At 40.8% G+C, this 24,975-nt stretch overlaps 1 protein-coding gene across 1 annotated transcript in view; it reads right to left on the minus strand.

Moving 5' to 3' along the window:
* Positions 1 to 278: 278 nt before the first annotated feature.
* Positions 279 to 24,975, minus strand: part of LOC109298785 (cytosolic phospholipase A2 epsilon-like) — a 70,080-nt gene continuing 45,383 nt past the window's right edge. Inside the window, exons 13-21 of the mRNA XM_019519063.1 lie at positions 18,685 to 18,821; positions 16,397 to 16,622; positions 15,375 to 15,489; positions 14,578 to 14,715; positions 9,958 to 10,065; positions 6,930 to 7,118; positions 4,234 to 4,400; positions 3,390 to 3,576; positions 279 to 1,414 (exon numbers count right to left, since the gene is read on the minus strand). Coding sequence (XP_019374608.1) covers positions 1,179 to 1,414; positions 3,390 to 3,576; positions 4,234 to 4,400; positions 6,930 to 7,118; positions 9,958 to 10,065; positions 14,578 to 14,715; positions 15,375 to 15,489; positions 16,397 to 16,622; positions 18,685 to 18,821 — 1,503 coding nt within the window. The 3' untranslated portion in view covers positions 279 to 1,178. The remainder of the gene's footprint in view (positions 1,415 to 3,389; positions 3,577 to 4,233; positions 4,401 to 6,929; positions 7,119 to 9,957; positions 10,066 to 14,577; positions 14,716 to 15,374; positions 15,490 to 16,396; positions 16,623 to 18,684; positions 18,822 to 24,975) is intronic.

The following is a 24,975-nucleotide window of genomic DNA, read 5'->3' on the forward strand; positions in this document are numbered from 1 at the left end:
TGGACACACAGGTTAAACTCTGAGGTTCTTGGGTCAGCCAGTTATTCAAGTAGATTAAACACAGACCTAGTATATCTCATATCTAAATATTATTTATCCAGATCATGTTATTAGAGCATTTTCATGAAAGTACTCAAAACTTTTTGGTGACAAAAGTGTCCAAGATGCATGTGTATGAAATACATTTTAAAAGTGATATTCCACTGTGTGCATTTTGCATGAAAGACAGGTAAAAAGAAGACAAGGGGAGAACCGAAGTACCTTTAGCTCTACTTTATCCAGGTTTCTAATTCTTGGTTTTGAATCTAATATTCTTGAAAGGTTATCTGGCTTCTAATCTCTGATGTGTCAGCAGAATTACCTTCCACTTAGTGAATTTTTTGAGGAGGATTATCTTACTAGATATTGGCCTAAGCTGAAACCCCAAATTCAAACTCCCTAAAATACTGTGACACTGATTTATATTCAGGTCTGGTTTTGAACTCTGATGCTTGCATCATCTTCTTTTACAAATATTTTGTTAGCTGCTGTGAATATAGAGGTAACCACTGTCATTAGTTGCTCAGCTAATAGAGAAGGAAGTTGTTTTAAAAATATGATTTTTTTGGCATACAGAATCCAAAAAATAACTGCACAAAACTTCATGTTTATTTACATTAACATAAAAATATCTTAGTACATTATGTTGTTGTTATATGAAAAATGGATTTTGTTCTCCTTTACAGTTTTGGATTTACAGTCCTGGTAAGCAGATGTCCTCTCTTTATACTATATGTAGAGCAAAACATTGTTAAATTCAAGCTTCCTTGCATTTCTTTCCCAAGATACCTCAACCCTGACTTGAAAGACCACATGTAGAAGTTGTAGCATAGTTCGTTCTCAGGTCCATTCCGAATTTAGCCCCTCTGGTGAGGCTGGCAACCATGGAAGCATATTCATTCATTAATGAGATTTATTCTTTATATTTATACCCTTTTCTGACAGCTAGACATTACATTTTTATGAAGACAGGCTAAGTTGTATTTTTAGCTGCTGCTCTTCTTTCCCCCCCGTGTCACTTTCTGTTCCAGTTCCTTTTCTTCAGTAACAGCAACACAAGAATATTTCGTTTGTATTCCACAGTGCTGGACAATCAGTAGAGCACCCTTCTCTGTGGTGCAACATACAGAAAAATAATCTCAGAGGAGTGATGTCTGAGATGGTGAATACTTCTTACACGTTTTTTTCTTTTCCACTGCTATACGCAAAGCATGAAGAAGTGCGTCTTTGTTATTTTCGATGTTGTAGTAACTCAGGTTTGCTAGTTTGTCAAAAGTTTTCGCTGAATATTGCATATTATTTATATTATATGGACCATTGGTACTGGCAACATCAATGTCACCATCTGCCACCTCTGAGGGGCTGCGCATCACACCTAAAGGAAAAGTAGCAATTGGGTTAATTATTGAAACCGTATTGTGGTTTTAGGCCTTTGTCTCTTAAGCAATTCCAGCTAATTCAGAATACTGCAGTACATCTCAACAATGCAGGCCGCTTCAGGCTCATCAAACTTATCCTCTACTCTCTCTGCATAGGCTTTCTGTATAACATCAAATCAAATTCAACTGCTGCTCAATGAACCAGGTTTAAGACATCTTAAAAATTCCTAAAGTTCACGATAAATCTCAGGGATCAACAAATTTAGTTTTATGGTACAATGCAACTTTCTTATAATGGTTATAATGGTAAATCTCATCTGTGAAGAAGGCAAAACTTTCAGAGGCTCATGCAAGAGAGTGGAATGAATTTCCTTTCGAATTAAGGACCATCACATGCCATGCATCTGTCAGCTCCAAGTGCAAGACACATTTTTTGACCTTCTCCAACATAAACAGATAGCAACATGTATATTAAACACAAGAAAACAAAACATAGAAATGCCCCTCCCCCCACCCCCCGGGTGTAGGAACCCTTCTCCACCATAAACATTGTTTTTTTAGGTAGAGAATAAGAGACTAAAATAATGGGTCACAGACATTAGTCATCTTGGGTAACTACTGAAAAGTGCTCAGCCACTTCAATGATAAATACAGTATAAATTCTTTATAAAGACCTGTAGAACAGATCTCTGTTGGCTGGTGGAAATCAGATGCCTCCTGTGGTGAGGGAGTGGAGAAGAGTGTTGGTGTCGGTGTTTGAGCCTTCTACAAGTCAGGACATAGGGAAACATTAACAGTGTTTTTAGATGAGATGGGATATCAATAATCCAATGTGAAGAAGAAGATGCCTTGATGGCAGTTGGCAGAAAAAAGGAGGCATTAATAGAAGAGTACTCTACAGTGCCACAATCAAATATTTGTATTGTAAAAGAGAAAAGGGGATGTTTCAGACAGAGATATTGATCATGAGACCTCAGGCATTTTGTGGCAAACTGCATTTATTTCTGCATTTACTTGGACTCTGGGGCACCTTGGAGAATTTATGGATGCTTCCTTTAATTAAAAAAGGATTGATGTTTTCATGACAAAGAGAGAAAAATGTTTAATAATATCATTATGGCAGCCCCATATCTATTTTTCTATTGAATCCAATGTATTTTATGCTGTTCCTAAATTTTGGGGTTTTGGTATATTGCAGTTTCATAGAAATAATAAATAACTGTGTTTTGGAAGTTTTCACAGAGGAATCCAGAGATTTTGATACCTGGGCAAGGGGCAACTGATGCATTCAACTCCTAAAGATGCAAACTGAAGTTGCAGGGTTTAGATGGATAGCTTTGCTAAACATGATCATCACTGCAGTAATTAGCTATACTGACCTTTAAGCGCCCTCCGTAGGTTTCAGAATCAAGAACCCACTGAAGTGACGAGAAGCGATTCACATCTCAGAGTAATTTTTTCAGCTGGTATCATTACATCAGTTTACACATGGATTACATTTTCAAGGTTATCTTTATAACTATAAGCCTGGAAGCATTTTTTAAAGCATACACCATAAGTTCTATAGCCCTTCCATAAGAAGGTATCAGAGGTACAGCAAAAAATAGGTATACTAATTTCTGACACTGCAAACTCAAAAAGTATACCTAGGACCTTGTTCATTTATGATGGGCAATCCACAAAATAAAAAAGACTCAGGGAAATCCCAAATGAAGGGGACAAATGTTCAGCGTGAAACCTGGCTAAATCTCTATAATGGATCTGATGTACTGGTGTCTATTAAAAAATTTGAGATTGTGGGGTCTGGAATACGTTCCAGAGTTGAGAAGACCTGATCCAATAGTGAAGAAAATCTTTTACAGATACTTGGCCAATAAAGGTGTATTGGATTGAAATAAAAAGTAGGAATTCAAAAGATGAACAGGTTATTCCTGCTGACTTCAGTTAAGTGATTGACAGCTGTTAACTTACCAGGTGCTTTGTAGTTTCTAAAGGTGTCATTCACCAGTGGGTAGAGCAGTACTATAGGAGTTTCTGGGCCCTCTTTATCTCCAACCATGTAGAATTCCTTCAGATTTTTTGTTTCATCTTCACTAGGCACAACTTTGGGGAAAGGAATTCCTTGCTTCGAGAAGTATTTAGAGGCTTCCCTCAAAGGCTGTTACCACAGAAAGGGGAAAAAAAAGAAAAGGACAAGCTGTTTTTACTTAAAAGTCCAACTCCCACTGTCAGTGTACAGAGAGATATTTACAAGCCTGATGAAGCATTCAGGATTTTTTTTGCCTTTATCTGTGTGTCTGACTAGGAGGTCAAACACTCAAACAGGACTCTTGCGCTGCATGTGCAGTTTTCCTGACATAGGAGTTTGTGTGAATTAATGCATATATAAGGAAGTCCACCTTCAAATAGGAGATGCAATTTTCAAATGCTTATAAAGTAATTAATTATAAACCTAAATTCTTCAAAAGTAGCTAAAACACTCCCCCACACTTTCAGTGTCAAGTTAAAAATAGGATCTAAAAATTCTGAAATTTCTTTCACATTTAGATAATCCAAATATACCCAGATTAAATTTTTGCTAAATAGCACACACACTGAAGAAGTGAGAGAAATTTCAGGCAATCTCTATCAGTACTACTTTTTAGAGATGTTTATACTGGCACTGATTCATACTACTGAAAATTTGTTAGTTCAAGCTGATTCCTAAGTAGATATTTCCCTCTCACTGTTTGCTACTAGGGAGTTAATAATTCTGGCAGCTAAATCCTAAAGCATTGGTGAAAGAACATTATAGAAGAAAGTGCATAATTCCCACTTTTATCTGTGATCCTGAACTGTAGTTGAAATGCAAAATGAGATCCACTTTTCTTTCTGTCCTCATAAGTGGTGGATAACTGGACTCGAAGACAAATGCAGTATCTATCAGGAAGAGCTGGTCTTCTGATCCTGTCAGCTGGTTGGGGACAGAATCAAGTGCACAGTCTACAAGAAAAACAGATCTTGTCAAGAGCATATGCCAGTGCAAAAACAGGTATGCTATTCCTCTGAGGAAAGTGAAGAGTTAGAGTCTGGAAAGGGAATTTGGTTCTCCTTTAGATCCTTGACATAGGGCACATCTACACATGTGCTTTACTGCCTTAGCAGTGCTGGGGATGCACTGGACCTTCATGAGTAGATCCAGGATTTTGTAATAGGGGGTGAAGGAGCAGCAACTGGCAGTGAAGGAATGGCTGTATCCCTTCTCCTGGCTTCCCCTCCCCCACTGGGACAGGCAGACCATTCTACAGGAGCATCAGCCCAGTGACTTTTTTGAAGAACCTGAATCAGATAAGAATCTCCCACACCCTGCTCTTGGCACCCCCACCCCGTGTGCTCAGTGGTACCTCCCTTCCTCTCCCCTTCCATTCTAACCCTACTGCTCTCCACTGCCACTGTGCCCAGCTGCCCCAGGGATAGGGGAAGCTCCAGAGCTGCTCCTGGCGGGCTGGGTGGGGAGCTGGTTTCAGTTGAGGACAACAGTAGAAATAGCAGTGGCAAGCAGGTTCCCTCTCCCAGAGCCTGCTCCCAAGCTGGCAGGGAACATCTAGGGAGACTGGGCAAGGAGAGGGAACCTGTTTGCTTCTGCTGCTGTTCCTGGCTGAGCCCGGCTTCCCCACAGCCCTGCCAGAGCAGTGTACAAGCAGCTCTCAAGCTCTCTCCACCCCTGGATCAGCCAAGGAAAGTGGGGACGGCAGCAGTGATAGGTGGTGTGGGGGACATAGGAAGGGCAGGGAGGAGATGTACCATTGAGCATAGGGGAAGAAGGGGGGAATTCTTACCCAATTTGGGTATTTAAAATAAGTCCCCAGCTGCTGCTCCCATGGTGTGTTCTGAAAGAGGGGTGTGATCATGGTCTTGATCTACATGATACCCTTAGATTCTCTTTGCCTCTGTTTTTCATAAAAAAATGAGAACAAAACTTCCTTATTTTGTAGGGGTAAAGATCAAAGATAATGTGATAATGATACTGATCTGATACTATGATAATGAGGTCATTTACATACTTAGTTACAAACCATAACATATTTTCTTACATACAGCCTGCATCTTTTTCCCCAAAAACAGCTGCTGGAAATTTGAGTGCGCATCATATGCAAGAAATATGGTAAGAACAGAGTCTGCTGCTTACTGGCCAAAAGCAAAAATAGTCTGCACCAGTACAAAGGGAGCAGAACAATGAGTAGGCTCAACTCTCTAGCTGCTGCCATTCAGTTACTCACTACAACGAAAGATCTTTTTGTCTTTCATTCTTCCTTTGAAAAACAAGGTGCATATCTTACTCTGGGGCTCACATGTAAGGAAATATGGTATTTATGTGTATAACTGCTGCAGCTAAACATTCTGTTTATGCTTTCATTGGTAGGTTACATATTGGCTGGGTAATATGCTAGAGCCAGTAATCTCTCTCTTACCAGTTTAAAAAAAGAAAGGTAAAAGACTGCTTTTTAACTGCAGTTGATGCATAAACACACACATATAATGTGTATAGAAGAGATACCCATGTGATAAATTGCAAACCAATATGATAAAGGAATGTATTCTGTGCCCTTCAGCTGCCATGCTTGCCCTCTGGCCACTAATCCATCCCCATGGGACTTATTCTAACATTTCAAGACCATGAGAAGCTTTAAAATGCATAGTAGTAATAGAAATACCAATAGTAATAATTCCAGTATGAGAAATATTTTTTCTTCCTACTAAAAATATAGAAGTTGACTGGAGGAAGTTTAAGTGGCTCTTCCCTCTATATCTGCAAGTTACGGGTACCAGGAAAAAGGAAGACTTTCATAAGACTGCTAAACATTTCTAAAAATAGATGGTTTTAAATGTTTAACAAGTTTTCAGTTCACTGAAGTGGAAAGGGCCATCTAAAAATGTATATTACAGAAATTTGATAAGTACCACATTTCAGAACAGAACCAGTTGTAGGATAGGTTTTTTTAAACAAGGGACAAAAAGATGGTGCAACTATCTGAATAAACTAGACTGAATATCAAATTTTGTTACTTTGGGGGACAGAGTCTCTGATAAGAGACCAGACTATGATTGGGGTCTGCGATAAAAAGAAAGACTATTGGAAGATCCAGAACTGATCTTTAAGCACAGAATTCCAGAATCACAGTAAAAAGGTTTTACAGGCACTTGTTTGGGGAGCTGAGACTTCAATCTCTTAAATGTTTTGGCAGCACTTAGCAAATCTTGAAACTACTGGAATACAGTAATGATTGACACAACTAATGCATTGTTTGCCCACTGCTAGATAACAGATCCATCCATACTCACAACGTTAAAACCATCATACCACATCTTGCTACCTGCAGAACTACCATCTGAGATTCTTCACAAAGAAACTAGTATAGGCATTTAAGTAACACCATTTACTTTCAGTGGGGTCTACAGATCTCCTCCAAAAATGTTGATCTCCAAGCCAATATGTAAAAAACTCCTTTAAACACAATGTTATTGCCATACCTTTCCAGATAGAAAACTTATTCAGTAGGTAGTCGTCATGCATATGGAAGCCCTTTAGAAAATTGTGGATTTCTGAAATGGCAGGCCGCAACAGAACTAGATCTCGTAAAATGTTTGAAAAGCTATCTCGGGGAACAACCACACAAGTATCTAGCTCATTTGGCCTTGGAGGCAGAACAGACTCTTCTTCTGCAGAAGGAATGATATGAAAAAATTATTATGTTGGGATTCATTGCTGGGGGACTCTTGCGCCATAAGTTAGTGTAGCATCCTGCGATATACCAGACCAGACCAGATGTTGGGGTTTGTTTTAATTTATTTATTTCCTTATATACAGTCTGTCTAATCTGTTTGCTTATTCTTCTAACCTTTCCCAAATCTGCCCCTTCTTCTTGAAGTCCTCACTGAAAGCCCTTATTCGACTGATGGTAATTTCCTCTTCTTTATCCCTGAGTTTACCCCATTTAGTACCCTGTACCAAAACCATTTTTCCCCCTGCATCTTTGCCATGCATCTCACTCCTGTCCTCCCTCACTTCCTTTTGCCCTCCCGCACATGCATACACTGAGTCCATGTGAAAGGTTCATATCTTTTTCAAGCATTGCCAATCTCGCTATTCTTATTCTGAAAACAACTGGAAACAACAAGTTACTGCTTGCAAATATAAGCATGTAAACCATAAGGTTATTTGTTGCAATTCTCTTCCATCTCCATACCCTCATCTGTAGTATGGATTCAGGTGGATCCCAGTGGGGTGCTGTGGTGCAGTGCACCTCTCTTGATTCTTTTTTCACCCAAAGTTTAAAAACAGCTGCCTGGTAGTGGCATCAACATTTGTATTCAGGCAGCAGTGACAGAGTCAATTGACTTCATGGCTCATTATACTCTTACCTAATTCCTTCTAAACTTTTAATTCCACAGGTATTGAAGACCCTCTCTCCATTTTAATGGTCTTAATGTTCCACTAATCAAGCTATCCTTTCTTTTGCTATCTGTTAGCTGCTCCTGGTAATGTATTTCCTATTTCATAGCTCATAGATTGTTTTTATCTCTAGGTAAAAACATTAACTCAGGCATGGACACATTAACTCAAGTGAACATTAGCTCAAGAATGTTAGATTTTGTTTAATGAATCTGAAAAAGAGATGTACATTTAAGTCTGAAGGCTACAGGACTAATGAAAAACATCTTTTGATTATTTTTGCCTAGTTGTGTTTTTTATATACAATATGTGGTATAGCAAATTAATGCACATTCCAGTAAAGATATCCTTGCTTTTGCTTCAATCTTAAACTGAATAATATACCCCTAGGTCCCTAGCATATTAGCAAAGCTTCCAGTTTCTTTTCAGCTGGAGAAAAATGTGTTGTGCTATATGTGAGGCTGCATTGCATAGTATGTACCCACCTTTTCAAAATCCTAGATCACCCATATGGATTTATTGTTCTCCAGTGTAGTTCCAGTGCTACAAACCTATACTTATTTAGGTCATGTTTTCTACTAAGGCATTCTATTACCTTGGCTGGAATGACTTGCAATAACAAGCATAATGCATAGTAGTACGTATTGCAGAATTGGACACTTGCATCAAACCTCTATGGGGCAGGACCAATGTCTTCTTTTACTTTTTAAAGCACAAATTTGGTGCCATATTATTGTAGTTGTTATAATTTATCTCACCTTAATGAAAGATAAGTAAAATAATAAACATTTCCAAACAATTTCCCAAATGGGGCCAAAATAAAAATCACTATTTTTAACAATAAATAACAACAGAATAACAATAGAATCAACAATAAATAAGTTGACTCACTAGCCACAGGCAGAATAAAACTGAAAGATAAAACAGAAGTATGGTAAACTTCTTAAGGATGGCCTCCATTTGGTGTTTGGCCAAGAAGAATACACAGAAGAGTGGCTGGCTCATGAGGTATGAGCAAAACCTACCATCACTTCAGGCACTTACCTACTTCTTATATGGTTTACTTTCCTCCATCAAAGCCTATATCAGGACCATCTCTCCTACCTTGCTTAGAATTACAGTGCTGGACAGGTTCGTTTAAGTCATCTAGTCCAACCCTATGCACAGATGCAGGTATGCTATACCTAAATCATCCCAGACAGGTATCTATTTAGCTTCTCCTTCTAAACCTCCAATGAAGGAGATTATACAACTGCTCTCGGCAACTTATTCACTCGTTCTCCTGTTTTTAAATCTTTTTTATTTACTATAGTTGAAGTGGGAAGGAAGAAGATTAAACTAAGGGTTTTCTTTTTCTGGAAATCCCTTTGGTTGTGCTCCTTAAGCAACAGAAATTATTGCTGAACTGCACACAGGATATAGCTTTCTCCTAGGGCTATGCAAAGCTTCGGGTGGTGATTTGGTTCGAAGGAGATTTGGCCTGATTCAGTGGCTGAATCTCTGAATCCAGATTGAATCAGGGGACCAATAAAAAGGTTCAAATCCAGAGACGACATGTAGGGAGTACTGGGGGGGTGCACATGTACCCCCTGAAAGCACTGGTGCACCCCCTGTCAGGCCATGCTCCCTGTGTGGCTGGTGGGGAGGGGTCAGGCAGGAATACCAGTGCGTCCCCTGCAAATGCTGGCCGGGGAGCAGGGCGGCCAGCAAAAGTGACCGCACTGATTCCGGAAGGGGCTGCAGAGCTCTGGAAGTGGCATGGCCACTTTTATGGTGAGTGAGATCAGTGCCCCTGTGGCTAGCAGGATTGGCCGCCAGTGGGATTGGCTGCCGGGGGACCCCCACCAGCCTCTCCAGTGGCTGACTGGTGTCAGGGGGGAAACATGCTCCCCCTCAACTCAAAAGGCATCAGACACCCATGTCCAAACTGATTTGAAGTAGAAAGCCCTGCTTTCTTCTGCACTATAAGCTTGGAGGAATTCACCTCCTCAATAGGTCTTTAAAGTAATTCCAATTTTTTTGCTAAATGTGTAGCAGCAAACAGGAAAAGAAAATCAACAGGTAAAAGAAAAAGTCAAATAGTAATACAATGTAAAAATAACTGACCTATGTCAATAATTTTGTCTCTGGTCCATCTGTGCCAAAACTCTTCTGAATGGACAGATATATACCAAGCATCCAGAATATTCAAAGAAAACACACTACTCCAGATCCCTGTGACACAAAAGAAATTTGATAGAACACAATATGGTAAACTGTTGAAAGCATTTTAAATGAATTTCCTATGTTAGTATTTTTTTTCATGTTTTTGCTAAATTTCCATATAAAAAGTACTTCTACACACACACACATCTGAGTGCTAGGTTCTAGCCAGGCTCTCCTCTATGGGCTTAGTCCCTGAAGTACTGAGCTCTGTCCCTGATTCTCTTTATTGCTTTAGCAAGTGCTTAAATACAAGTATCTGAATAGTCCTGTTAACTGAATGCTTCTAAAGTGTATTTATCTGTATAGTTTACATACATATACATACACACACATGTGTGCATACTTGGCTAGGTAATATGAAGAGCATTATCTACTTATTGCATTATGTGCCAGAACAGCTTGTGTGGTATTTTTTATAAGTTTATAAATTCAGTATCACTGTCATGATACAAACAGCTGCTCTATTAAGCAGATCATAAGACTTTACCATTCATTTTCAAGACTTGAGTATAAAGTATGAATTCCAATTTTTTTACTTAATTGGACTGTGTTTCTGCTAGGGATAAGCTTTGCCAATAATTTTAAAGGCATAAAAATTATGAGATTGAAAAATATAAATGTTAAGTGATTATTTGCTCTCTGATTTTTGAGTTTCTAGGATGAGCTTGGGTCACGTTTGCAAAATTTTCTCTGCAAGCGTGGGCACTGGAAATTTATTGTTTGAAGTGACAGCCTCCCACCTATTCACATACCTCCAAAGAGCTGGGACTTTAAGACACATACAAAAAATTATGCAGTAAACCAGCACCTGTTGGCAAGCTTGTAAATACTATTTCTGAATACTATTACTAAGATTACTGAACATTTCAAATTACAGAAAACATTTTGGCCTGACTGCCAGTAAGAAATATCTGTCTGAACAGCTGCGAGAACACATGCCACATTATCAACTTGGAGTAACAAAGTGGGCCCACAAAAGCATTCCAGACAGTTGCTGAATGCAGCTACAGGTCAAATGATCTAAATCAGTCAGCACCCACTCTGTTCTGGGTGTTCACAGCGTAAAAGCAGTTTGCTTCTCTCCCTGAAAGCCTTTTCTTGTGGCTGCTGTGAAAGCTCCACACAGACAAATAGTCTTAACTCCATTACATTTCATAACAATAACCTGAAACTCCCTTTATATCAGTAGTTCTCAACCTTTTTGAAGTAATGTCATTCCTCCACCACTTTATTTAATGTGGTGGTATCCCCAGTTGAAAGCCATTGCCATACTCAACTTATCTCAGTGGTTCCCAACTGGGTGCTGCTGCTGCAAGGTAAAATGGTCCCACACACCTGGTGTACAGCCAGCATGGAAAGGGCTTCAACACATGCATGCTCTCCTTCCTCATTAAGGTTCTCTGATAACATTAAAGTAGGCAGGAAAGCAAGCTCATAGTGCCACCCTTCCCAATTTGACCGTGCACAGCATCTTCCAGAAACAGAGGTGCATAAGACAAGTAGAAGTATCCCATGGATCTCAGTTTCCAGGAGGAGCATGAGGGAGAGGGGACTGGACCTGGTCAGTCTACAGCACAAGCCAGCTCTTCTGTTAAAATGTAAGGTGTCTGTGGGTGAATAGATGGCATTGTGTTACTGCACTGTAAAAACCAGGGCTACATAACAGGTGTGGCAGAGCTACAGGAGACTGGACTAGCTTCATCCTGAAATATCTATTTTGCTCTGACTCCCCCTGTGTGTTTCTTTAGTATTCATTATTTTGCTAGCTGCTGTCAAAAAGGATGGACCCCATCCTTTGAGGGGCTCACAGTATAATCCTCTTATAATTCATTTCTAGAGCTATTTTTCCATATCTAGGATGATGCAAATCCAGTATCTCTCAAAAGCCCTTCAGAATGTTACCCTCGAATACCATACCCCCAAATTAGTGTTAGCGTAGGAAACTGTACCTTTAAGAGGTACAGCATAAGCCAGAAGGGACTGCTGGTTGGAGTCTCATGTTGTGCATGCACTACTGATCAGTTCGAACTCAGATACCATATCAGACTCCTTGGCTCTGAGTGATTTTTGAATATCACATATTGCCAGGAGCAGCAGCCTAGCAACATGGTCTGGCACCCAGGGCACAGGGGCAACTTCCAGTTGCACAGAGTTGGGGCAACTTCCACTGGCACAATTGTAATCATGATTGGGTGGCTGCCAGCTGCAGCTTTTTTTTCTCCCCCTCTCCAAGCTGGCATCTGGGGTGGTTGCCCTGGTCACCCTGCCCAAGTTATACCACTGACGAGGAGTAAAGTGAACTAACAAAATGCCATAAGTGGGAAAATGGAGCAGTTAACCCCACCAGAGTGGAAATTGTATGGAAATTCAGAGGCTGCCCGAAGAAGGTTTATTACATCTGTGCTTTACACTGTATCTGCCAGGAAAAAAGATTACAGTTGGAAGGCAGCTTTATTCCTGATAGTCACTGGTTCCTAAGCACTTGATGTTCTTAATAAATTCCAGTCCACTCAAGCTATTGGACCATGTTACAGATGTTTACAGAGTTCTACACTAAATAAAAATGAAACAAATGAAAAATGATTTCCCCATCTTTATTGTGCTGCCAAAACATAAAAGGCCTCAAAGGACTATCCTAGGAAGTACTGCCATGAAGCAGGATACCATGCTTCATAGCTCAGACAAATGGAATGGGTCCACCCATAGGACAGTAGTGGGTGTGTGCCAGAACCTTTTTGCCTTGGGCATGGTTATTGCTACAGGTATAATGACATTTGAAGGTATCTACATTGCCTTCATTTCAGGGTGGAGTAGGTGTGCTGTATATCGCTCCAGTGTTATCTAGTATGATCTTTTGACTGTACAGACATGCTCAAAACATTTTTCAAGTTAATCATAGTGGGTGCATCTACATGTTAAATTAAGGCAAAGCACTAAACTCTGGTGCTGTCTGAGCCAGAGTAAACTGCTCTGGGGTGCAACATCTATGTGTGTGTCTGGGACAGCAGCAATTTGAGTCAGGGCAGAGCAGCCTCCCAACTGGCTGGGCTGACTGGGCACAATTTACACCTGCGGTTACTGTCTACATGTGTGTTTCAGTGCAGTAAATTGTCCTGCTGTAAGATAGTACTATCCCCAACAGTACTATCTTATGATGGAGTTAGTTCATTTACTGTGCCCTAATACTGGTGCATGTGTAGACGGCGATGCTTTACTATGGAGCTAATTAGTCTACTCCACAGTAAAGTGCACATGTAGGTGCATCTACACATGCAATCTGCACATAGCAATAAACTCTGGTGCATTTTGTGCCAGAGTTTATTGCTCTCTGGTGCAGAATTTACATATGCACCCAGTATTGCAGCACATTGAGCAGGGATGGAGCAGCCCCAGCTGACGGGGGTGGGGCCAAAGGGTTAGCCTGTCAGTTCAGAGCTGCTCCACCCTGGCTCAGTGTGCTGTGGAGGGCCTGGCTGGGGCACAAGGGTCATGCACTGTGGGGCTAGGCAGCAGGCAGCCCTTGCACTGTAGCACCTTCATGCCCCAGCCAGACCCAGTCATTTTTATCCATGTGTTTTGGTACACTAAATTACTCCACCTTGTCCCAGACAGTACTATCAGTGGAGTTAATTAATGTATTGTGCCCTAATAGGGGTGCACATGCAGATGGTGATGCTTTATTGTAGAGCTAATTAGTTGACTCTGCAGTAAAGCATATGTGTAGATACACCCACTAAGTGCTAATCCTCCACATGCTGGCAGCCTCCTCTGCTTCATCTACTCTACAACTCATTTTGAACATCATCTGGAAACATACACACAGCCTGATTTCTCTCTCCTGTCTGTTTCTGTAAAACATTTTCTTGTTATGATTTCAGTATTTATTTTCTTTAAATTTGTAAAGATCTCTGGGATACCTAATGTACCAAAGCTGTTCCTCAGAACAGTTTCATATTAAATTCAGAATATTACTGCATTATGCATTAATATGCATACACAATATTATATTGCTGGATTAAGCAGAGCTGTAAGTCACCAGTAGGTCTATTTTATGTAAGAACCTAAACTTAGAGATTTGAACTATAGAAGGAACTCATGCTTAAGTAAACTGCAATGTTACACAACATTTGTTGAAATAAAGGTGTATAATATTGCATATGTCTTGCAGTGAAATTAGATAAATCTGATGAAATAATGACAGGGAGATTTTTAAAAGCCTACAGATAGTGAGTGACCTGTTACTCATTCTAATATGTGACCATAAACACTTTCTGAAAAATTAGATTTCATCAATTGCTGCCAACATAACGAAGTGGCTTGCTGGTCAGTGGTTTATATTACACATTGGGCACATCTTCACATGCCTGGGACTGCACATTTGGTACTGAGCAGTCATTTAGTATGTGATTTAGCAAATACTAAATGACTGCGTAGTATTACGCGGTTCCGGTGGCACACCAGTTATTTTTAGATGCTACAGCGATGTAGCATTAGCATTACAATTTGTAGGAAATATATCACCTTCTAAGAAGCAGATACGGGATTCTGGGAGCTTCTTCATCATTCTGCCCATGAAGAATTCACTTCCGAAATGCTCTGCAGGAATGAAGGCTCCATATTTTTGGAACCCAACCTCATACGGGGTAAACTCCACCCATTCTAAAGAGAGAACACAAGAGAGACTGCAATAATCTGATCATGAGTACACAGAAAAACTGTTTTGAGACTCAGAGTTAACAATGAAATAAGACTTTTGGTTTCAGCCTGTTCATGACAAACTAGTTTACCATGTTCTGTAACTGCACTTATAGTCACTGTACATGTTACAGTGATGAGTGTGGAGAACAAATTCTCCTTTATACTAAGAGATGCATGGAAAGCTTATGAGATTTCTGGCACTTCCTGTATCTGTGAGGGATGGATAATCTTGTGATAATCCACTGTAGTACACATTTTCCAGACAAGCTGGAAATATACAGACATACATATTTTATTCATAAAACAGCATAAGTTCTGCTTTCAGCAACTTAATTTGAGTAATCTTGAATGAAATGAACAAATTTGCCTAATTCTAAACTGCATCATGTTTGATTTAAAGCCAAACCAGAGACACAATAATGTGGCCAGGCACCCAGGGCACCTGACTTTCACAAGAGCAGCAGTAGCTTCTGGTTGCTGCCACACTGCTGGTACGTTTGTGCAGCTGCAGTGGCAGCCAATTTTTCTCACCCCACCAAGTTGGTACCAGACAGCTACCCCAGTCACCCCATCCTACTTATGGCACTGAGCCACATATAATTCTAGAACATAATTATTACCTCGAAAATCCTGATTGCTCATTTTCTCCTTCACATTGAGGCAGAGGTATATGGGCAAAGGATTCTGACCCTGATTTAATGCTTGTTGCTGATCTGTGAGTTTATGGTGGTTTTCCTGTTTTAAAAAAAGATAGTAACTCAGGAAAATGTAAATAACACATGAAGCTTTGACTGAATCTGAGATAGAATAATTAAAACAGGTTGAAAGCTAGGTTCTAGCCAGGCTCTTCTCTATGGGCTTAGTCCTCAAAGTGCTGATCTCTGTCCCTCATTCTCTTTATTGTTTAAGCAAGTGCTTAAATGCAAGCATATCAATAGTCCTGTTAATTGAATGCTTCTAAAGTGTTTAGAAATAAAACTCAGCTTTGTTTTTTTCCCTGAATGAATTGGTTAAAGGAGTAGGTGAACAGTGCTAAGTGCCAAAGTGACATGATAGCATGCTTATTTTGAGTTTCCTAAAATGCTGTTCCTTTCACTCCAGAGTCTGGAGGAACACTAGTGCTACCAACACTACCTGCCCTTCTTCAGACAGAACTGAGTTCTGGGAACCAGAGATCTTGCTAATAGACTAAGGTGCTAGTCACATCTGTGTGCCCAAGCCTTCATGAAATACTCTTCTTGTGTTGCCATAGAACTCAACTGGAATTCTGAATTCTTCAACCTCTCTTTTTTAAACGGATTTTGCAAAATGTGGAAATAAAGATATATATGAAAAAATATGAATTTTTCTGTGGATTTGAAAAACAGAATTTTTTAATTAAATGGTTAAGAAAAAAAAAGATTCTGTTAATCATGCAATGAAATTTCTGTGTTGTTTTCTTAGTTTGGTTTATTATGTTGCCAGTTTTTATTGGTCATGTTGCTCACACAGTGTAAATCTTATGAGGCACATTTCATTTTTGAAAATTTAAAAATTAATCCTTTTTAAAAATTACCAGTACTGAAACCAAGTTAGGTTCTAGAAATATTCCTTGGAAAATAAAAAATTGAACTATTAGGATGAGCAACAAAACACACAGTACCCCATCATGCAATAGACTTTCAATGATAAGTCCCCACAGATCTGTAAAAGATATCTTGTATCCCTCTTGATTCCGCCGATACAGTTCTTTCAAATAGTATTTCAGACGACTAATGGAAAAGCAGGAGGTAAGCTTGTTTTTGAGCACGTGCTTTCGAGCATCCTTGAGTGCTGCTTCCATGTCCTTCTGTGACCAGTCAGGATCTTCATATAAATTTGACATGGTCCTAGAGATAGGAAATATAAGGAAAAATTGGGTTCAAAATTAGAGTTCTATGATTTACAGAGATGCCTTGATTTGAATTTATATAGGTGGGCTTGAAGTTTTCTTTGGTGGTTGAAGGAAACTCAATGAACATTGATTGAAATTTAATCAAAACCACTGAATGTCCTATAATGGCTATTAAATGGGCCTAGAATTGCTTCATACACAGTCCCAGGCTTATCAAAAGGTTCATGAATTTCAGAAGTGTAGCTTCTAATGTATCTGGTCTCACATTTTTGCCTGAAAGGTTGAGCTGGGTTGCTTTATAGCTATAGCAGATCTATGTATTTGGATATGATAAATGCTGAGTGGATACATGTTTATATTATTATGTATCATTATGTATGCATCATGATGTAGATGTAAATCATACATTAGTGTGTATCATTATGTAAATAGAGAGCATCTTTAACAAAAATACAGAATTCAGGGGCAGAACTCTTCACCCTGTACTTTGACTTTTACAGTAAATTACAGTCCTACAACTAGAAAGAGAACCTAGGGCCACATCTACATGAGACACTGACTGTGCAGCTGTTACTGTGCAGTCATTTAATACTTGTATAGACAAGTACTAAATGACTGTTCAGTAACTGGAGTTACTCATCTAGTACAGTCACTGAATGGCCGTTAGGTGATGCTGACTGTGCAGTAGCTCCTTACTACTGTGCAGTAACATCCCGTCATGCTTTGTGCCATGCAATGCTACTGTGCAGTAGTAATGAGCTTCTGAGCAGCCAGCGTTTTGTGTAGATGCGGCCTAGGAATCCATTTCTAGAATTCTGCTGATGTTCAAAAAAATAAGTTGTATAATCTCTGGCAAACTGTGTGGCATTTCTTCTTGTGTGCACATAGAAGATGAAAACCTACAGGAGTTTCCCCAGTGATTATGTGGGGGAGGAGAAGGATGGGAGGAATTTCCATTATTTTCCATTAATTTTATTTTAACTAGAGATACAGCAAACCCAAATAGGAAAAAATAGTAGAAACCTTGTGAAAGAGGTCTTTTTTGGGAAGATCACTGCAGGGTGGATATCAACCCACATAGTGTACTTTAGAACACTGTTGCCCAACTCATCCAGCCTTGCATGAGTGGATGAGTGGCATGGGGCTCAATGAGTAGCATGGGGATGGTCTGGGCTGGATCCAGAACATGGAGTCTCATCACCTGGCCCACAAGATTGGAAATTGGAGGTAGCAGCCTCAATTGCTAAGACTCAAGGAGATGCAGCAATTAACATTGTCACCCCTTACTTCCACCAAATTTCCAGACCTGTGGGGAGTCCTGTGGGTTAGTTGAAACAGCTCCATGGGCTAGATCTGACCCACAGGCCTTATCTTGCTCACCAGTGTTTTAAAACAGTGACTCTCAGACTTCTTCATGCAGTAAGCCAATTTAGATATAAACTCCTTGTGGACACCACCTACCCCAATCCTGATTTTACACTTCCCACATAGCAACAACATTGCTTGGTTACACTAAAAATAACAATGAAATAGTATTAACACCACTATATGGAAACACTTTTGCTTTCATATGTGTAGTTTCTTGATTACAACATTCCATATAATATTCGAGTTGGAGGCATAGAGCACTCCAGTTACTAGCACCAAGCCTCCCTTTGTTGACTGTTGCTTTTGCTGTTGTCATCTCTCTAGTAAATTTTGTTACCCTCCCAGTGTTACATCAGTCATGGATAAATCTGTACCAAATACTGGTAATTATCTAAAAAGGAAACATGAAAAAGCCACCTCAGATGGCCCAAACTCCTTGTTGATTGTACTTTTGTTGGTCACAAAGGCTTCTGGAACACACAGACAGTAGCAGTTTCTGATTTTCCATATGCAGATAATATTCATTAGATATTTTAACTAGGCTACAAACATATGCATGGCTACTTAAATGAACACAAATGAACAGTTCACCATAGTAAAGATTTTATGTTTTTTTAAATTAATTTCATAGGAACAAAAAATTACTACAAAAAAATTTCAGATGAAAGCTTTGTTCACTTCAGCCTTACCACGTTGTGCCAGACAAACCAGTGATGTATGAAATGCAGTCCAAGACACCCAATTTCTGCAGACACAACAAGTGAGCATACATCGCTGTTAGTGCTCTTGTCCCACCACCTGTCGTCATGACTGCTACTACTGGCACCTGCAAGAGGCAAAAAGACCCATTAATAAAAATATATGTAATAGGGATTAGAAAATGATAAATCTATGTTCAGTAAGTGGTTAAAACCAGGAAGCATGGATATTATACAAAGTTCAGTTATTGATGAAAAGTTAAAATTATGTATCACCACTTTGGAAGCAGAGACATTGGGCTAGATCCTATTTCAATTCATGTACCTAAACACCACTTGCATACTGCAAAACAGCATTTTTTGGCACTTATGAACAGTTTAGGTTTCAGCATAGCTATAGTCACCGTGCCAACCAAGTCCCAAAAGTTTAGTTGTAGAAAAAACACAAGTGAGAGAAAGGAACAGAAGAAGCAGCCCTCATTTCTTTAATCATAGTGGTTAGGAGACTTCCCCAGGGAACGAACATGAGACTTAGGTTCTAAGTCCTTCTCACCCAAAAAGGGTTCAAATCTTTCATATTCCACTTCACAGCAAAGTGCTTTAACCATCAGGCCATGGCCTAAGCATTGTCCAGAACTGTTTCTAGCCCTCCCCTTAAAGCTGACTTCCTGCACTGTACCTGTAATAGTCATTGGATAAAATGGATAAGAAATTTAGGATAGTTTCTGCCTCATTGGGAGCAGAGGCCCCAGCAAGAACCTGATGTCCATCATGTCCAGTTATTCTCACTGAATAACTCTTCATCTGACGTGCTCTACCCAGTGGGCCAGTTTCAAGAGGAGTGCTGGGAAGCACTTTAGATCAATGGTTCTCAAGCTTTTTACTTATGAGGCACCCTTTGTTTCAGTCAAAGCACTTCTCCATAACTTCTGTGAATTGAGCAGCATCCCTATTTAATTAAAAAACAAACTATTTTTTATTACAGTGCTTAACTCTTTGTAGACGGGTTCAGCAGTGGGGGCAGGGCAGCAGCTGGGAAGGGACTAGCCTGAGCCTACACTTATCTCCTCACACCTGTTTATCTCCCCATACCTTGCAGCACCCTTCAAAAGATCTCATAGCACCCTGGCTGAGAATCCCTGCTTTAGATAATGTCTGGCCCATCGCTTGGTGCTTAAAGCATTTTTCTGAGAAGCAGCAGATGTAGGTTCTAATGCACTCCAGTTGAGGAAGCATTTAGAGTTTGAGTCTTCTGATCCCTGGACAAGTGCCCCAAGAATTAGACAAAAAAAATGGTAGATCTCCCTTCTTCCTCCTCTGGAAGGTACATGTGCAGGATGATCCTGTGCTGCCAAATGTGCAAATATGATCTGCACTCTGCATGAATGCCACAAATTGTAATTATACAGCCAGGAAACTGCCACTTAGGTATGAGAAAGTGATTAGGATGTAGTCTATAATTTGGATTAATTAGGAATACAGGAATAACTGGAATTACTCTGTGTTTTCTCTACCTAAATATTGGCAAATGGAAGGACAAAGGCTGCCTTGTCAGACATAATTTTTAAAGTATTAAATCTATTTGGAGACCGATCTCACTCACTCCCTTTAAATACTTCCAGCCCCTCCCTGCTTAAGGTCTGACAACCAGGGATACAATAATTGGTACCTTCCTCTGATTATATTAGATTTGTATTACGTGCAATAAATCAGAAAACAGATTTTCAGTTTTTATACCTGTAGAAACAATTTATTCACCGCTGAAGTGCTTCACCACTGAAAACTAGAAATGATCTCTTCACTGCTATCACTGATGTGATATGACCTTGTAATTAACTACTTGTCATCTTGGGCTGGTCAAGCTTTGTGGCATTTGAGACTATGTAAGCATTCAAAATATCTCTGGCGCACATATTTTGCATTTGAATTTGGAAAACATTTCCCCAGATTACTTAAACCTATGGCTCATCTGACAGATGAATTGGCTCAGCTAGGAGTAAAGATTAATAGCATATACTGAGCCAATTTACTGCTGATGCAAATATTAGATATTTTTTGTGCAGAATTGTGGATCCCAAGAAAAAAGAACTTATTTTAATAACTGTGTTTGAAAATAAAGCTCTTTTTCACATGCAAAATGAAAAACCTCATTATGTAAAAAGAGGTGATAAACCCAGCTTGGGGGAAAGGAAGTAAGTCCACCATTCTGGCTTCTGAGTTTATGTGCTGCCTAATTATGCTGAGGTTGTTTGCAAAATGAGGTCTGATTTTCTACTACCTATATACCTTGTGCAGTTATTGGCACCCGCATCAGCATAACTGTAATACATGACAAAATTAGAATGACAGCATTTACCCATTTGGCACAAGTTAAATGTCCACACAAGTCAAGTTATGGAAAGTCAGGCTTCAAGTCATTTTGAATAATCCCATGGAATGCAACCTTGACATGGTAGAGAGGTATGTGCTTTCAGTAACCTTGAGAGTGATGCCCTCTGGAGTTCTGTACTTGTGGTAGGGTCAACCATGGTGGCAAGGTCAAAAGCAAGGTGTCTAGACTAATAATCTAAAAATAAAAATAAGAGTCCTCAACAGCAGAGCAGGTGGATGAAGAGAGAATTCTAATATTATAAAATCCTTAGTCTATCTGTCCTTAATGCTTTATTCACACTCTGGTTATCTGAAACAACCAATCAGAGTGCTCCAAGAATGTTCCAGACAGGAGGCGGCAGCAGCACAATGGAGCACTGTCATGACGGTGGGGACAGAGCAGCTGGAGCGGGGGAGCAAGGCCAGCGGTGTTGGCCTTGCCCCCCCACAGCTCTGATCCCTGGAGGCAGTGGCAGCATGAGGTGCTGGCCCAGAGGGCTGGAGGGGATGGCAGGGAAAGCTTTCCCCCTCTCCCCCCCACCCCTGCTCCTGGAAGGCGGCGGCGGCATGGGGTGGTGGGTGGCGGCACTCTGTACCCACCTGCCTCACAACCCCCGCCCCCCATCATTCCTGATGGGCAATTGGCTAGTACTTCATAACAGCTGCAACAGTGATGAAGGCTGCAGCAGAATAGAAATGTCTGGCCATCTAGGTTTTCCTTGCTATTGGATTAAGGTTTCCTTCCTGTGGTGCTGATGTGCAACAACATGCTGTCATTAAAAGAAGACATGCACAGATATCTTCCTTCAAGAGCAAGTCCTATGGCAGTGGGTAAGTGGCAACAGGGTCAGGCACCAGTGCTTACTGGAAGCCTCTAGTCACAGACATACATGGAAGCAATGATTGTATGATGATCATATTGTGCTTAGAACTGAGACAGGTGTGATATTTGGCATTTGCAATCATGACTGAGAAGGCATATTTAGGATCCATTCTTCTCACACTGTATGGGAAGGCAGCTAGAAAAGGTGCCCTAAACAGAATCCATCTTATTTCACCTGACTGAAAAAAAATGTGTCCAGCGGGATCACTTTATCTGTGGTCCAAATCAAGTAATGAGGTTTGCAACCTAAAACATGCCCATTCTGATGGACAACCGTAACAGTGATTGACCAGAGTGAAGGACAGCACTCACTGCCAGAGAACCTGAACAATTTGATATTGACAAGTTCTGCATTTAGTAAGATCAGATGCGCAGAAGAATAGCTGTTCACAGAGCATGGTGGTCACTACACCTTTTTTGGAAAGAAAAAGAAGGAAAAAAAGACAGATACATCCATTGCATTGGTTTTGCATCAAGACCAAGATTGTTACTAAGATGCTGGAATGTCCATTTGGCATCAGTAATCATCTCATGATCCTTTGTGTTCAATTGACCAATAGATCACATGCAACATTCAGCAATGTATTCCCCGACTCTTTATGTAGATTGTGACGGGGGGGTGCCACTATTGGAGCCTCTCCGGGTATAGCTCCGCCCTCCTGCAATGGGCCAACTGCCTGCTTACTCGCCTGCCATGCCTTGATCTTAATTAATTAATAGATTGTTGTAATTAGCGGGAGGCTGCCCATTTCTATGCACCCCGATGACAGGGGGCGCTATCTGCGGCTCCTTTTCCTCCCCTACACTGCAGCCCAAGCCTCGCAGACGGTGCTGGTGTGATCTGACTTGGGCCCTGTTATGTCTCGGCCCTCCTTTTGCCCTCGGGGCTCCTCGCTGCCCCCTCTCTCTCTCTCGGGGCTCCTCACTGCTCCCCCCTCTCGGGGCTCCTCGCTGCCCCCCTGCACTCTTGGGGCTAGGCCAATGCACCGCACAAAATACTGTGCCTTCCTGACGCCAGGAACCCCCACACTACTGGGGAGTCCCTATGAGGCCTCCTCCAACCCCTAATAGCCTCACCCAGTCCTCTGGTTAAACAGTAAACACAAAACACAAAGCCCCTGGGCTATAATATAAAGCTAAACCGTCCGGTCAGACGACAGTTAATCCTTACCAGGCAAAAATACTCCAGCTCATGGCAGCAACCCGTGGATACTCATGCAGCCAAACCTTGGCCTTTTCTCTGCGCTGGCTGAGCTCCTCACTCCTTGGCTACCAGAGGCGGAACTGCCACCCTAGCCTCCTGCCTGGGTTTAAGAAGGGCTAAGCCCTGCCCCTTCCTGTCAGGGGGTTTCGCCAGTTGCCTGGCAACCAGCACCTGTGTTGCCCTGGTGACTGGTGGCTGCACCTCCCCCTTCTCACTGCTAGGGGACTCTCTGGAGCCATCCCTGCTCTCAGGCGCAGGGCACCTAAGTGCTCTGTGACAAGATAAAATAAAATAAGAATTTTTTCTATTCTAAACTCAACCATGTCCTGTCACCTACCCCTAAAGAAGATATGATAATTATTCTTGGTGGTTTCAGTGCTAGAGTGGGTAGGGACTCTGAGCTATGGAGAGGAGCACTTGGAAAGGAAGGGACTGGGAAAGTCAACTCAAATGGAATTCTCCTCAACAAGTGTTTGGAACATGATCTCATCATCACAAACTCCTTATCCTGCCAAATCAACAAATGAAAGACGTCATGGATGAACCCCTGCTCAAACACTGGCACCTAACTGACTACATCATAGTGTGCGTCCAGGACCTTTGTGATGTCCATATCTCCAGATCTATAACCAATGAAGGCAACTGTTGGATGGATCATCATTTGATACAGTCCATTTGTATTCCCCCAAAATTATGTAAATAAAAGAAGCAACCAAGGAAGAGGGGTTCAATACTGAGTGCTTGAGACTGCTAAAAGCAACCATCTCCACTAGTGCCTCAGTGAAAAACTCTGATCTCCCTGATGATCTCAACACCACTGATTACTAGAAAAATCTCAAGAAAGGCATCCAGGAGGTGTGCAAAGAATCTCTAGACTTTTCTGCAAAGAAACATCATGACTGGTTTGATGAGAATTATAGGGTCATACAATCTCCCATTGACAGAAAAAGAGCCCTCAAAGTTTGGTAGAAAGATATCAACTTTAAACAGAAGCAACACACTTATCACCACATTGAAACTGAGACCTAGAGGAATAGTTGAGACCAAAAGAACAAATGGTGGAAGGACAAAGCAAACAAGATTCAAAAGTTTGCTGACAGGTACAACACACATAGTTTCTTCAGTGCAACCAAAGTTATCTATGGGCTAACCACACAAGAAGCCATTCCTCTGAAGTCCAAGGATGGAACAACACTCCTCCATCATCAATACATGTTGGAAGAAGCACTTTCAAGAGCTCCTGAACCAAGACTCTAACATGAAAGCCATTCCACAACACCCCATTATGGAATACCTTGCAGATAAAACAACTTATCAAGTGGCCTTGAAAGCCATTAAGCAGAAGAAAAACAACAAAGTATATGGTTCTGATGGAATACCAGCTGAAAAGCAAGGTGCAAAAAACTCTCATCAACTACATTTTGTTATTATGAAATTCTGGAAATGTGAGCAGATTCCCAGTGACTTGAAAAATGCCAGAATAGTAACCATATTCAAGAAAGAAGATAGATTGGGCAGCAGTCATTATTGTGGTATTGCACTCCTGTCCATAGCTAGGAAAATCTTTGCCTGCTTTCTCCTCAATAGACTCACTTTCTTTGCTAAGGAGATTCTACTTGAGTCACAGTGTGGTTCCAGACCACTGAGAAGTACGATAGATATGACCTTTGTTACTAGACAGTTGCGGGAGAAGTGCTGTGAGCACCTATGAGATCTTTCTATGGCCTTCACTAACCTGACTAAAGCTTTTGACATTGCAGGAGTGGAAGACGGTGCCCAAATCTATAGCTGCTAGGCGGAGAGCGGCGGAAGCCCCCCAGGTTCA

Source organism: Gavialis gangeticus, unplaced genomic scaffold, assembly GCF_001723915.1.
Source record: "Gavialis gangeticus isolate Ggan-Ray unplaced genomic scaffold, GavGan_comp1, whole genome shotgun sequence".
In the NCBI taxonomy this organism is placed as follows: Eukaryota; Metazoa; Chordata; order Crocodylia; family Gavialidae; genus Gavialis; species Gavialis gangeticus.